This window comes from Notolabrus celidotus, chromosome 13, assembly GCF_009762535.1.
Source record: "Notolabrus celidotus isolate fNotCel1 chromosome 13, fNotCel1.pri, whole genome shotgun sequence".
In the NCBI taxonomy this organism is placed as follows: Eukaryota; Metazoa; Chordata; class Actinopteri; order Labriformes; family Labridae; genus Notolabrus; species Notolabrus celidotus.
Window position 1 is genome coordinate 1,765,826 of NC_048284.1, and position 15,182 is coordinate 1,781,007.

Genomic DNA, 15,182 nt, shown 5'->3' on the forward strand with positions numbered 1-15,182 from the left:
AAACAAACAAACAAACAAACCAACCAACCAACCAACCAACCAACCAACCAACCAACCAACCAACCAACCATCCAACCAACCAACCAACCAACCAACCAGACTACCCACCAACCAACCAACCAACCAACCAACCAACCAACCAACCAACCAACCAGACTACCCACCAACCAACCAACCAACCAACCAACCCACCAACCAACCAACCAACCAACCAGACTACCCACCAACCAGACTACCAACCCACCAACCAACCAACCAACCGACCAACCAACCAACCAACCAACCAACCAACCAACCAGACTACCAACCAACCAGACTACCAACCCACCAACCAACCAACCAACCAGACTACCCACCAACCAACCAACCAACCAACCAACCAACCAACCAACCAACCAACCAACCAACCAACCAACCAACCAACCAACCAGACTACCCACCAACCAACCAACCAACCAACCAACCAACCAACCAACCAACCAACCAACCAGACTACCCACCAACCAACCAACCAACCAACCAACCAGACTACCAACCAACCAACCACCCAACCACCCAACCGACCGACCAACCAACCAACCAACCAACCAACCAACCAACCAACCAAATAAATGAACCAAAGAAACAAAGAAACAAAGAAACAAAGAAACAACCAACCAGTGTAAATTGGACTGGAACTAAACTGACCACTGTCAATGATTCTTATACAAAGAATCTCTTATTGAGATTGAGATGTTTTAAATTAATATCACCTTTGAGAAGTAATCAGGTTTTGGTTAGCCTAGCTTAGCATAAAGACTTGAAACAGGGGGAAACAGCTTGCCAGACATCTGTCTGAGCACCGAAATACAACGTTCAACATCTCTCCTCAATGATTACATGTCGTGTCTTGTTTGTTTGAGCTGTTCCTTAAAGATATGTGTAAATAAGGACTTAAAAGAAGCATTTCACCAATCTTTCATCAGCTTGTCACTCCAGATCGGCCCCTTTAAGCTCCACTAGTTTAGAAACCCAGAACTTAGGCAGTAAGAATGCAGCTCCAAGACTCATAAACACTAAACCACACTCAAGGTTTTTTTTTTTTCCATGATACAAACAAATATCTTGTTCTTTTCTTTGTAGGACTCAAACTACAGTCCAGATTTGTTTTGTAATCTAGCCTCCTGTCTTTCAGTGTCAGTGGTGAAGAGCTGGCAGCATCACGGCCATAATCAAGTTAACCAGAGGCAGAAAGAGTCCTGCTAAGGCTCTGTGCATGTCTGTGGTGACGCTGATCGCTCTGTGCTGGAGAGAAACCACAACCATCCTCCACAACACCACGTCCTCATTCATTCACACGGCCTGAAATGACAGAGTGTGGAGGGAGACGGAGACGCAGCCAGCAATCTGAAGTCAGACAATCAGGAGAAAACCGAGGGGAGTCAAATATAGAAATGACTGGATGATAACTTCCCTGAAAACAATGTGAAAAATGTCGCTGAGTTATTCACACGAGTCTGGACCGTCCAGATTCTCAGGGAGTCTTTCCCTCCTGGATGTAAAGACAGGACTTGAGTGTCACCTCACCTGGAAAAGGTAGACATCCCCGTGTGCGTTGCTCAGACAGAAGACGTGTTCCTTCTTGGGATGTTCGGGGACGGCCTGGACGATGCTGTCGTCGGCCAGCAGAGCGTAGCGAGGAGAAAGCTCCCGGTCGGCGCTGATGGTTTTCCCATAAGTGTCGTAGAACAGAAGAGTGCAACCTGAGGGGAAATAAATCTGAACATCAGACCAGATAATCCTAAGGCTGTTTTCTTTCAGCTCCTTGTGTTCATCAATCCTCACCTTTCAGTGTGACCCAGTACTGTTTCCATTTGCGGCGAGCCACCAGCTCCAGCTTCCTGTCCTTGTTGATGGCGATGAGAGCTTTGAAAGAGAGCCATCCGGCCCGTCTCACCACGCCCTGCTCCTTCTCAAACAGGACATCCAGCTGCTCCCCCCCTCCTCCCACCTCCACCTCCCCGTCCATCTCCTCCTCCCCCTCTCCTTCCTCTTCCTCCTCTCCATCCCCCTCTGAAGGCTCGGTGGGGTCTGCGGCGCTGCTGCAGCCCGTCTCCAGCTCCTGCATGAAGTTTTCGTAGACGTTCTGCCTCTGGGCGTCGCTGATCTGGCTCTGGTTCTGGTTCAGACTTCTGGAGGAGCCGCTGTGGAATGGTAGGAACTGGTCCTGGTTGAGGCTCAGAGTGTGGAGAGGGTTGGAGGACCAGAGGGTGCTGCTGCCACCAAGCCCAGAGTCCAGACCGTTGGTGAAAACATCACTGGAGTCGCTGCCGTACGGCTCCTGGGGAGGAATCAGAGAGGAGGCGTGTTATGGTTTTTAATCTCTGTTATTTATTTTAGATTAACATTTTAAATCTTTTACTTAGCTTTTGTTCCACTAGAGAAGAAGTCAAACTGTGATTGTAGTTCCTCCTTTGGCCACTAGAACATTATACTCATTGTTTAAACACAACTTCAAATATAAGATATAAAGAAATCTTGTTCTAAAGTGCATTAGCATTGTTGTTGTAGTTCCTCTTGAAGCCACTAGAGGGACAAAATTCTTACTTACTTTTATTTCTCAAATAAATACAGAAATGTAAATATTATTTTCCTAAAGGTCTTTTCCTCATTCTTTATGTGGCCGAAGAGGAACATCAAACGTCCAATAATAGTGTTATTAAAGTTTTTCGAAACTCAATTCCTCCAGTGGCCACTAGAGGGCCACGAAACTGACTTCAACATTGAACAAAAAATTCTACTTCATGTGTCTTAATATATTTAGACAGTGTTTTGTTACTTGTCTATTAGCTTCTAAAACTTAAATTTATTTCTCTTTAACTTTAAATTTAAAAATGCTAACCCGCCTTGAATAAACGTTTGAGTTTTTTTGTGTAGCACTAATGTAGAGACACAAAAATGACAGTTTTGATGTCCTGTGACATAAAATGAAATGTTTCTGAGTATCCTCTAGTCAAGCAGTGTTGTTGTAATACCTGCTGTGGCCTGTAGAGGGACGGTGAATGTTTAATTTTTGCCCTTTTAAACAGTTTCTTGTAATTCCTCCTGTGGACACTAGGGGAGCTATAGCCTTTTTCTTTTGTAACTACTTGTGTTGCCACCAGATCAACACTTTTTTTTTTTATTACACTTACACATTTGGACATAGAACTTCAATATACGTTTTTTGTAATTCCCATATTGGCCACCAGGGAATCACGAAACGTATATATTCACCAGTCTTTGTAATAACCGTACACGCAGGGTTGTTGTTTTTTTTCTTGATCCAGTGGAAGGAGAATTTTTTTCTCTTGTCACCAAATAATAAAAAGTACTCCCTTTAACGTAGATTCTCAGTGTTGTTGTAATTCCTCCTTTGGCCACTAGAGTAACAGGAAACCATTTTTGAAATGTGTAAAAGCAGCTTTGGTGTATTTGGGCCAAAAAAAGGTATATCTTGATTTTAAAAATAACAATCTTGATCATTTATTATGAACTCTGTTTTGACCTGCCGGGGACTACGGATTAAAATTAGCCTAATGGCTAACTCTGGCATATTTACATGGATACGATGCTGAAATGTTCATTAATATGCACTGTCCCTTTAAATAAAAAAATGAATAAACTCATAACTGTGTTTTCATCTTTACAGAATGTATATAATTTATAAACATTTCTAAACACGGTGTTGTTGCAGTTCCTCCTCTGGCCACTAGAGGAGCAACACCCTACAACTGCACTCCCTCTAACACACACTAAACAGTGTTTTTAACATGTTTCCTGTGATGTTTTCTCTGAAGTGGTTTAGTGAAGTGTTTTTAAAGACTCAGACGTGGTCAAGAGTTTGTTTTAACAGGCAGCATGTTCCCCTTCATTACAGATAAATGGGTGTTAATCTGTTTTGTTCATTTACTGCAGAACTGGGAACAAATAACCGCTGTCTCAACGTCTGTTGTTTACAGTCGACTTCATGGTCATAATTTGTTTGTTAAAAGCTTCCAGATTCCCTCTGACATGTTAGGATGTTTGTGTTTCCTCACCTGCATCCTCCTCTTCTTCCTGCTCAGACTCCCCGTCCAGTCGCTGAGCTGTCTGATCCGACTCTTCAGGAAGTCTTTGCGGCCCGAGGTCACCGAGGTGCCGACGGCCTCAGATCTACGACAAGGCAACGTCAGGGAGGAGTAACACTTCTCCACGCCTCCTCCTCCTGACCCCTCCTCCTCCTGGATGACATCATCCAGCAGCGCCGAGGACGAGGCGGTCCTTAGTTGCTGCAGGGGGGCGTCAGGTGTGATGGGGAAGGCGGGCAGCGTGTTGTGGCTGGAGTACACGTCGTCCACGCTGAAGTCCTGCAGGTCTGGCTGCAGGATCAGAGAGTCTCCGATGCCGCTGTCCTCCGTCCGTCCGGAGGAGCAGGTGTTGTATCCTGCGGAGGAGGTGGAGGTGAACTGACTCGCCTCTGTGGCGGGGAACAGGAGCCTGGAGGTGAATCCAGGTGAGATATCCACCTGTGCCGGGAAGAATGTGTTGTATCCGCTCCTGGAGGTGGCGGTCTCCTCCGTGCGGGTGGAGGAGGAGGTGGTGTATCCGCTGCTGTTCGCCACGCTCTCCCCGCACACGAACACGTTGTCGGCAAGCTCGCCACCTCCGCTCCCCCACGGCGAGTCGTACCAGGAGCCGTCGGAGCTGAGCGAGCTGCCTTTACTGGTGCGTAGTGAGGAGTCGCCCACTGGCGGGGTGGAGCCGTGGGTGGTCGGGAGTCCACTGAGCCCCTGTGCCTCCACCCTGCTGTTGGTGAACTCCACCCTCATGCTGCCATCCTTGCTGAGCAGCACCTTCGGGCTGCCGCCGCTCTGCAAAGACGTCCGCTCGTTATTCCCACTGCCGCTCTCTAAAAATCCAAACTGGTTCCTGAAGGTCTGAGGGGACCCGGCTCTGAGTTTGGATCCACCTCTACCTGTCTTAGCCGTGTGTTCGTAGCGCCAGGTGGTGTTCTGGTTCTGGTAGCTCCTCCCCCGGGTCCTGCTGCCTCCCTGGTTGCTCCTCCACCAGCTGCGGGCTGACGGCGTCTCCTCCCTCCTGGAGGAGAACCTGAGCGAGCCGGAGGTTTTGGCAGGAGGGACGAAGCTGCTGTGACTGTCTGTGTTTCCCATCGCTACCTGGAGGAGGATGAAGGACGATGACATCATCAACGAGAGCCAGACTGAGGGTATCACTTACAGAAAAACTACAAACGCTGCTGTTTGCCTGCCAGGAAACGTGAAGTCAGACATGAAGAAGGAGTCATAACTTCACAGAGGCGGTGTTTTAGAATTCCTGAGTTTGAATGTGAAATTTTTTGACTCATTTCAGGCTAAAAAGGAACAAAGTAGTAATCAAGAAGTGAAAACGAGGCAGATATAAAATGAAACAAACTGACAGCTATCAAACAAAGCGCACCTCTCTACTCTCTACTAACGTGTTTACTAAAGAAGAATGCTTCCAACACACAACAATATAAATATGAGACCTTACTTCCCGGCTCTCTTACTGATCTCCCAGTTAGATGCTTGATTCTGATTGGTCCAAACTCCTTGACAATGGTTATTAACTTTCACTAACATGAGCAACACCAGAGACAAACTGATCACACGTCATGTCAAATCAATCCACAGGAAAAGAGTTCAGACACGTTTAGCTTCTGCTTGTTGACGCCATAGACCGTAAGGTGAGGTCAAACCGTTAGCTTCTGTTAGCATGCTAAATTGGCAGGTTACAGACATTTTCATCTTGGATCCTGTCCATCGATATGATTAAGGAGCGGAGCAGGAGAGAGAAACTTTAAGTTAGTGCATGGGCGTTTCTAGCCCATTTTTGGGGGGTTCTGAAGCACCTCTAAATTGAATCCCAGAACCCCTAAAATTTGAGATTTGTACATGTTTTTCCCTGCATGTCCTTTTTAACAAGCTAGAAAAGTTTCAAAACCATACAGCACTTGGTTGAAACGTAATATTTTAACAACAAAAATACAGCAGCTTCGCCGTGTTTTACATGTTGTGCATTGCATTTCAAATGAAAGTCCAAATAATAACTCCAATGTCAATTCAATAAGTTGCAGCAGTGTCTTGAATTAAAAGCTTTTACCTTATGGACCTTATGGAATTTAGAAAGGTCATTTTCAACCTTTCAACCCTGCTCTGTAACCGTTTTAGCTAAGTATACCTGTGTGTATTTATTGTATCATTTCAATCAATAGTCCTCTCCTATTTTAGTGCTTTTATAGTCTCATACACCTCCTGTTATTTGTATTATTTTATTTGATCTTTTAATTGTTTTTATCTCCAAATCACATCTATTCATATATTTGATGACTTGGATACTCTTGATGTCTTATTGTTTGTAACTGACTGGATATCATGTAAATGAGGGATGCCCTTCAATGATCTCTTGAGTTCAAATAAAGGTTAGATTGATTGATAGATCATGTTTGGTTAGCAGGTAGTCATGGGAAATAGAATCCTGACAGGGTGAGTCCAATGAGGCACATAGGCTGTACTAGCAGAACGCACTGATTTGGCTAAAATGTAGTTTGTAGTATGTAAACAGAAGCCAAAAATACCCACAATGCTCAGCGCTAAAATTCGTCCACCTCTTTATCTTGCTTCACAGCAGTGGGGACTCAGTTATTACGTGCATTAGCGCCACCTACTGTGTCGGAGTTTGAACCAGAGTTGTTACCAAAGCTACAACGCTAACGTTTATCAACAGTCTGATACGTTTAAAGTGAAGTAATCTTGTAACTTCGGGTCGTTTCAGAGGTGGAACTCGTCTCACAGGTAACTCTTCGTTGAAATTCCATTTTTATTTAGGGGCGCTGGTGGCCTAGCAGTCTAAGCGCCCCACATACAGAGGCTACAGTCCTCATCTCAGGGGTCGCCGGTTCTATTCCCGGCCAGTCGGTCGACCATTTCCTGCAAGTCTTCCCCCGCTCTCTACTCCCCACATTTCCTGTCTCTCTTCAGCTGTCCTATCAATAAAAGGGAAAAAGGCCAAAAAATCTAACATTTTTATGTCACTTCTTAACTTTTTTAACTCATAAGTGGACGCTACAGAAGAGGTTTTCCTATCAGCTCCACCATCGTTTACAACCGCTCTCCAAAACCAGAAAACCCAGCATACTGCAACACAGATCATTCATACAACACACTACCTTTAAATGCATCCACAGGTAGACAGGTGAGATGTTAGGAAGTTGTTAAATTAATCTATTGCAACAAAAACTAAACCTGCAAACTTCTGTCATGATATCACTCCTGCAGATCCTCTAACCATGCAACTACATGTGAACACTAGTCATTCTTTAATGCTTCCTCGCTCCAATGTGAACTTATTGTTGTTTATGTCTGCAAGATAACATCTGGATTCCTCTTTAAAACCTACAACTCAACATAAACAACAAGACACGGCATACCAGGACCAAATTAAACACAATGATCAACACTTTGCAAACAAGCTCAAGAGTTACATATCTTCTCTTCATCATGCTTTTAGTTTAAATCCATTTAAATCATTTATATTTGGCACTTTTGCATCTTTCTCTGCTGCTTCAGTCAGCTCCTACCATCTTACTGCCACTGCTGCTGAGTCTGCCATGTTTACTACGACCTCTCCTCATGTCTCTGCAGCTGATACTGAAAATTAAATCACTTTCTTACGTGCTCCAGTCAAATCTAATTATGCGATAACTGCATCAGGACAACAAGTGTTTCTATTCTCAGACATATCAGGTAATAAATGAAGCTGCATCACATGCATCGAATAATAAATAAAAAGAGACAGAATCTAAGAATCTAAGTTTTTGCTCTTTTTTAAAGTGAGAGTGAAATGTTTCACAGCAGACAGACTCAGGGGAAAGTGGAAATATGTGAGCTTAAAAGGAAGAAATGATCAGTGTAAGAGAGATAGAGAATTAAAGAAGGTATAAAAGTAGAAAAGGGAAGTGAAGTTTGATGGAAGAGAAGTTTATCTGACCGTTTTGTAGTTCTCAGAAACTCAGCCGCTCCTTCATGCTCCGTCAGGCTGCCTCCTCTTCCTTTCTCTCTCTCTTTACTACTGAAGCTTTCCTTGTCGCCTCCAGCTGCCCTCTCTCTCTCTCTCTCTCTCTCTCCCTGTGTTTGTGTATGTCGCTCGCCCCCTCTCCTTACACCAGCTCATCTGTTGGGGGAGAACAGAGGGAGGGAGGGGCTTCATGAGCTTCAGCACACAGACTTTGCTTTTGTGTGTCCCCCCCCACTCCTCCCTTCTTCCATGACGTCTCTGCTCTTAAACCAGACCTCTCTCAGTCTTCTGTTTATTTTGGTTTTCTGGTATTTAAAGTCATTTTCTCCTCGTTTTCTCTCTTTCTGTTTCTTTAAAGTCGTTTCTAATCGACTGCGGCAGGATGAGGTCATCACTGAGGCTATTTTAAGAAAGTCAGTTTCTTAGAGGCGGCGGGAACAGAGCGGGGAGAGTGTTTGAAATTAACCAAACAATCATTACATATAAAATAAACATGTGACAAAGAAATATGCAGACAACAATTAGGAAGGGTTCAAGACATTGGTGTCAAATTTCTTGTTTTAGACCAACAGCACAAGTTTTTCAGGTTTATTGGTTCAAAAAACAGAAGAATTCTCCTCCCAAAAACAATCAAAAAACACAAAGTATGAAATAAAAGAACTACAGGTGGACTAGATCAAGTCAAAGCAAACACCGAACAGAGACTAGTCCAAGTTATTTTGTCCCCACAAAGAGTCGACACAGCCGAGAAGTCCAAAACAGAAAGATGGAGAATTACAAACCCAACGAAACTTAAACTAAGTCAAAACAGACGCTAGACGATGACGAGATCCAGGAAAAGAGACCAAGAGACCAAGAGACCAAGAGACAAGACAAGTCCATGTCACAATGCCAAAGAGGAGGAGACACATATGAGTCAGAGTGTCTGAATGACAAAGACGAGTCAAAACACCTTTTAGGGAAAGACTAGTCCGAGTCAGAGTGTCCAAAGCACAAAGACAAAGACAAGGTCAGTCAAAGTACCAGTGCTCCAAATACAAGTCCACATTGGAGAAATGTAGGGGACACATCCACAAGACATAAGCCACGTTTCCACCAAGCGGTTCAGTTCGGTTCGTCTTGGTACAGCACGCATTTTGTGGCGTTCCCGTTGACTAAAACCGGGACAGGTCCCCAAATTACCGAGCCGTACCGTCCCACTTTTTGGTTCCCTTCTGTTGGGGTGCCAGACATACCGATCCGACCCCAGAAGGTGGCGCTAGAAACACTGCAGTCCGTTGATTAGTCGAAAGAATCGTCACTTCCTGTGCCACAGCGGTAATAAAGAACAACACATAACCCTGCCATGTTTAAATCTCCAGTGGACTTCAGGAAGATCACTTTTTGTGTTTGGAAAATCAAGAAACATCGTTCCATGGTCGACCACGGGGGTGCAGACTGTCCTCGTGTTTTTCTTCTTCGTTGCATTTATTAGCGGGGTACACTGTGTCATGCTGCCATGACTTACACGCCGGCCACCAAGTAAGGCACGGTTGGCTGTGGAAACGCAAACAGGATCAGGCGTTACCGATCCGACCCGTACCAAACTGTACTGATCCATACCAGACCGCTTGGTGGGAACGAGCCATAAGACATGTCGAGGTTAAAAACTCCACTTGACAAAGACAACACAGAACATCAACGCAACAGATACCATGTCTAAATCAACCAATGCAATTTACAAAGACTAGTCCAAGTAAAATTAGCCATGTGTTTGAGACATGTCCAAGTCAGAGGGTCAAAGTATGCAAAATGCCAACAAGACCTGGACTAGTCCAAGTCAAGACCAAGTCAGAGTCAAAACATCCATTAGAATAAGACATGTTTAAGTTGGAGCACCAATGGGACGCACAAGTCCAAGTCAAATCAACCAGCTGACAAAGATAACACATGTTGAATACCAACTTGACTAAGATGACTTTGGTTAAAACCAGAAAAAAGACAAGTCCTGGGCCAAAACATGGAGAGGACCTTCACACAGTGAGAGACATAACCATGAGACCAAGTACAACTCATGTGGAAACAACAGACTGACATGGATAAGTCTTAGTTGTGGCTACTTAAAGAAGAGTTTCAATGTCCAAAAGATTAAGAAGAGACATGTTCAGGACATAAACAAGACAAAGACAGGTCCAAGTCTAACACCCATGAGACAAGACGATTTTAAGTTCAAACATGAATGAGATCCAGACGAATTTGAGCCGAAACATCCTCAAAACCTTCAAAACTTAGAGTCACATCTACCTCAAGAGAGGAGATGGGGTCAAAACACCCATGAGACTCAAACAAGTCCAAGAGCCAGAGACACATCAGAGATGAATGACAATTAAAAGACCAGACTGTGGACAGAGAATGGACTCAGGACTCGTTTTAGTAACCTGTTGGAATACGCAGTTAGCCTTTCTATACAAATCCAGGACTTGTCCAGGACTTTCCATGAGCTGTGAACAAACCTTCCATGACCTCAAGTTTCTCTTCCTGTCCAGCGAATTCTTATTTCCAAACCAACAACAGCATGACAAATAAATCATACCCAACATGATCCAAATTATTACAAAATCAATCACAGCATCAATAAAGAGGTTTCCCCAAACTGAGTGCTTATTTCCTGAGTGAGACGGGGAGGGGTCAGAGGTCACGGCGGACTTGAGGTTCTGTGTGTTTTTACCATCGAGCTCAGGCGGGTTGACGCCCATCCTGTCCCAGAGGTCGGGGCTGAGGAGGAAGGAGGAGGGAGACAGAGAGAGAGAGAGAGAGAGAGAGAGAGAGAGAGAGAGGGGGGGAGGACCTAAGGCAACACAATGCACTGCTGACCCCAAACTCATCCGTGACCCTTGACCTCTGTTATTGAAATGAGGATAGGGAGTGTTGAGAAGGGACCTCGACAGCTGGATCAGCCCGACTCAGACGAGGAGGAGTGAAGGGATTTAATCAGAAGATGAAAATGACTCAAGTATGAGAAGTGTTCTGTTTATAGTCTGAGTAGTATCGACCAATCAGGTGCCAGCAGACAAATCAGTCTGTATGGAGAGCAAAAGCAGGAAGAACACAATCCAGCGTGATGACATCCCGGCTCTATAAACAGATATCTGCATGAAGAGCAGCTAACAGTCTGTTCTAGATCAAAGATTTAGAGACACAAACCTGCTTGATGCTGTGTCACTAAAGACATCAGCGTTTAGATTTCCTGACTTCCCTGAACGCAGCATCAGAAATGATGGATCCCACCTCCATTCAACAAACAAACATTGTAGACGTAGTTTTCTTCTCCTCTTGAGGACAGACCTGACAAAGCTTGACTTTGGACTTTTGACTAATCTGCATCATGATGTTGTTATTTCAGCAAACTGAAGACCCGTTAATTACAAGAACATCACAAGAACATCAGTTCCTGTTTCAGGTTCATACCGCTGAAGGAAGCCAGAGTGAAGCCTCTGTGGAACTGTTTACAGTGAAGCTGAGACTCACCACAAACGGATAAACAGGCATTTCTCAGGGGGTGTAATGAACCAGGAAATAATGGCGTATCATTTGCAGACATATCTGAAGGGACTAATTTCACTTGTTGATTCTCAAGTTGCTAATTGGACTGTGAACAATGCAAGAGAAGAAGTCTTGGTTGGATGATTGCTAACCACGGGATATACAGAGAAGTTGGCCATCGTTCCCAGAGGCAAATATCCCCACCAAACAATAGCCAATGAAGAGGCCAGTAAAATTGTTGTATTGTGTTGTATTGAAGTACTGCCATTGGTGCAAACACTCTTTGTATCTCCTTGTTTACAATGTCAATGTTTACATGCTCAGTAATTACAAAATCAATAAAAAGAATTGTGGAAGAAACATTAGCCGATGGGTTCTGGGTCTTGGTTTAGACAGATACAGCCTGGTAGTTTTTATGATGTTCTGAACATGAGACACCTGAAACAAGAAACCTGTTGATTGGTTCTTCTCTAAGCGGTCAGCCATGAAGCTCCAACTGAAAACAGCTGACACTACGAGTTTATTTACTGACATTAAACTGTTATCTAAAGGAAGAAGTATCCTCTGAATGAATAAACCCTCGTCTTGAGGACTTGAGGTTATGATATCAGATTTCTCAGCCTCAGTAAAAGTTGTCCAAACTCTCACCCATCACTCCCCTCCCCTCCCCTCCCCTCCACGTCCTCCCCCCTCAGGCTCGAGCTCAGACGATCATCAGCCCCTGAAAGGAGAAAGTCCTCCGTCCACTTTTGTTTGCTCGTCCCATCAGCCATCTGCCGGCTCGCAGGACGCCCCACCACGGGCGACCCCTCCCATTCTTCACCAACAAAGACCCTCCTCACCCCTTCACCCCCCTCCCCCCATAGGCGTGAGGCCGACATATTGAAGGAATTCATCGGATCTGAATCATAAAAGATCTGATTAATGTGCAGATCGAGGAATGCCACCTGTTCTCTGAGCGGATCTGATCAGCTGATGGTTTAGGGGGGCGTCTCAGAGAGGACTTTAAATGGGGTTAAAGCTGGACTCTTTAGGTTAATGCGGCCTGATGGGAGACAGACGACAATTTAACCTCTAGAAACTCAACTTTCTGATAAAGACTACATTCGTGGATTCAGTCAAACGTCTCATTTTCTGCTCACGGTTCTTTTATTTTGAAGGAGCCCACTGAAAGATCAGTTGTTTTATTTTCCCCTCTCTCGGTGTAATGAAGCCTTTTGTCTCCAAGCTGAGAGGAAACAGGAAGAACACATCAGCCGTAAAATGGCAGGAAAATGAAACACCTCCTGCAGCAGCAGATACACAAACACTAAAACCAACCCTCACACTGCTGCCAAGAAACACACAATATATTCAGAGTTACACCATACATCATTTATACCATACAATATCTGCAGACTTTAAACTCTGGACCTGGTCTGTAGACATCTCCATGAATTAATCTGTGTGTTTGATTTATGAAATGTCAGATGAGAAGGTCGCCACAGAGTTTTTAAAGCCAAGTCTGCAGAAGTGGGACCATGTTAAAAGTGACATATCATGCAAAATAGCCTTTTTAATGGTTCTCTACCTGAAATCTGTGTCCCTGTCTACAAACCCCCTGAAAAGTAAAAGAATCCATTCTGCCCCTGTTCTGATTTCTCCACCTTTCTGTAAATGTGTGTGAAACCAGCCGTTTCAGTTTTCAGTGTTTTTCATACGTCACAACGCCATCCGGTCTGTAACAGGAAGTCAGAGCTCGGAGCTTGTTCAGCCCATGGACTGTATAAAATATGGACGTAGTATCCGTGATGTCACCCATCTGTTCCTGAGAGCTGTTTTGAAGCAAATCGACGGCGGCAGCCATATTGGTAATGCGGAACTCAACCAGGCAGAGTGTGACGTAGTGTGAGCCTCTTAGCCAATGGCTGTGTGTTCCCGACCGGGAGTCACGTCAGTCATGTCCTTATTTGGGCAAAACTCGTAATCCTAATATCTTCTGAACCGTCACGTTAGAAAAAAATTCACTCCCCGTACAGAGTGTGCCGATAGAGAGATTAGCTTCATAGGGCCAAGCCGTTTTTTGAACCAGGCTGTAAACATGTTTATTAATGCTGTAAAGATCGTCTTTTTCCCATTCATGTGTATGTGGTTTCCGGTGTTTCTGCAGCCAGCCTCAAGCGGATTCTCGATGTATTGCAGTTTATATCACTTCATCATGGGCTTCATCGTTTGAGACCGGAGTTTGCCGCTTGGTTCAGCCCATAGACTGTATAAAATACAACTCAACCCCTCCTCTGTTTTTCATTCCCTGCACACATGTGTGCTAACAAGGAGCTTAGGAGGGAGGCATGCTAGTTGTAGGCTGTCTTAATAAACACAAAGGTCGGTTTGACTCCCCACGTCTGCAGATTTGAAGATCTAGTGGATGATTTTTATTTTCATGGAAAAGTGCTAGCACTAGTTAGCATAGCTACATGTTGGTAGCTGTGTACCAAGACACACGTCGACATACTGATAAATAAAACAACAAGAAACACTAAATCTGTGACCAATGGTTCAGAAAGGTCCTGCTGCAGGCGCCTCTCCGTCAGGATCAGATTCTGGATCAGATTCAGAGGTTTGAAGTAACGCGGGTCTGTGAGCAGCCGTGTATATTCAGCCAACATGTAAACATTAGATCAACGTGCCGGAGAGCCGAGGCCACACCCACTTCCTGAGGGGGCGTGGTCAGACAGCTCATTCTCATTTAAAGGCACAGACACAGAAAACAGCCTGTTCTGAACAGGGCTGAAAAAGAGGTGTTTACAGGCAGACCAGAATCTGATTTCAAAGTGTTTTTATGAGCAATAAACTTTAAAGACATGTTTTGGGGACCTCTTAGACCAATATATGTTGATGAAAAAGAGCAGAATATGTCACCTTTAAAGTGCTAAAAAATTAAGCAGCAATCAAGGTTTTCCGAGAGCAATCACTGAATCAAAGATTCTCCTCCTCCTCCTCCTCATCCATGTTGTCTTTCTGGTCCTCTGAAAACCTCTGACCTGTTGACTCCAGGCCTGGCTCCGCTCATCATGACTTTGGTTTGTTGTTGCAGTTAAGTGAAATACGATCTGGTGATAACACAGAGTGTTTTATTCTGAAAATTAACCGGATGTTTTCATTTTGTTTTGGTGAAACCTGACTTCCTGTCCCGCTCCATCTGCTCTGTTGAGATTGATGCGTCGTGCTCCGGCATCCGGCACAAGTAGAAGTCTTGTGTATCTGATCCGGATCAGAGACGGAGCCGGAACGTAACAGGGCAGATCCAGTGGAAGTTAACACATTGACTAGAATAGAAACCTATCAGATCTGGTGCTGTGACGGAGTGAGACCTGACAGCCTGAGGGCGTTGGGGACAGAAACAAGTGTTGAAATGGGTGTGCAACCAAGAACTTGCGTCATCTAGAAGTCTCAGTCTCCCTCCCTGCCTGAGTTCCTTAGAGCAGAGCAGTCTGAGTCACAGTCAGGGTTTCTGAGTCTCCTCTTCACGTTCCTCTCCGTCTAATAACTCCTCACAGTCGTACAGGATGTGTTGTTAATGTTCAAGAAGTGCCAGAACGTTTGTCAAGAGCACTTCCAAGCTC

The 15,182-nt window shown here is 44.6% G+C and overlaps 1 protein-coding gene across 1 annotated transcript in view; it reads right to left on the minus strand.

Annotated features, from left to right (window-relative positions):
- LOC117824114 (T-lymphoma invasion and metastasis-inducing protein 2) overlaps window positions 1-15,182 on the minus strand; it is a 73,072-nt gene that overhangs the window by 20,608 nt on the left and 37,282 nt on the right. The window contains exons 3-6 of the mRNA XM_034699510.1: window positions 8,029-8,211; window positions 4,059-5,177; window positions 1,825-2,320; window positions 1,567-1,742 (exon numbers count right to left, since the gene is read on the minus strand). Coding sequence (XP_034555401.1) covers window positions 1,567-1,742; window positions 1,825-2,320; window positions 4,059-5,171 — 1,785 coding nt within the window. The 5' untranslated portion in view covers window positions 5,172-5,177; window positions 8,029-8,211. The remainder of the gene's footprint in view (window positions 1-1,566; window positions 1,743-1,824; window positions 2,321-4,058; window positions 5,178-8,028; window positions 8,212-15,182) is intronic.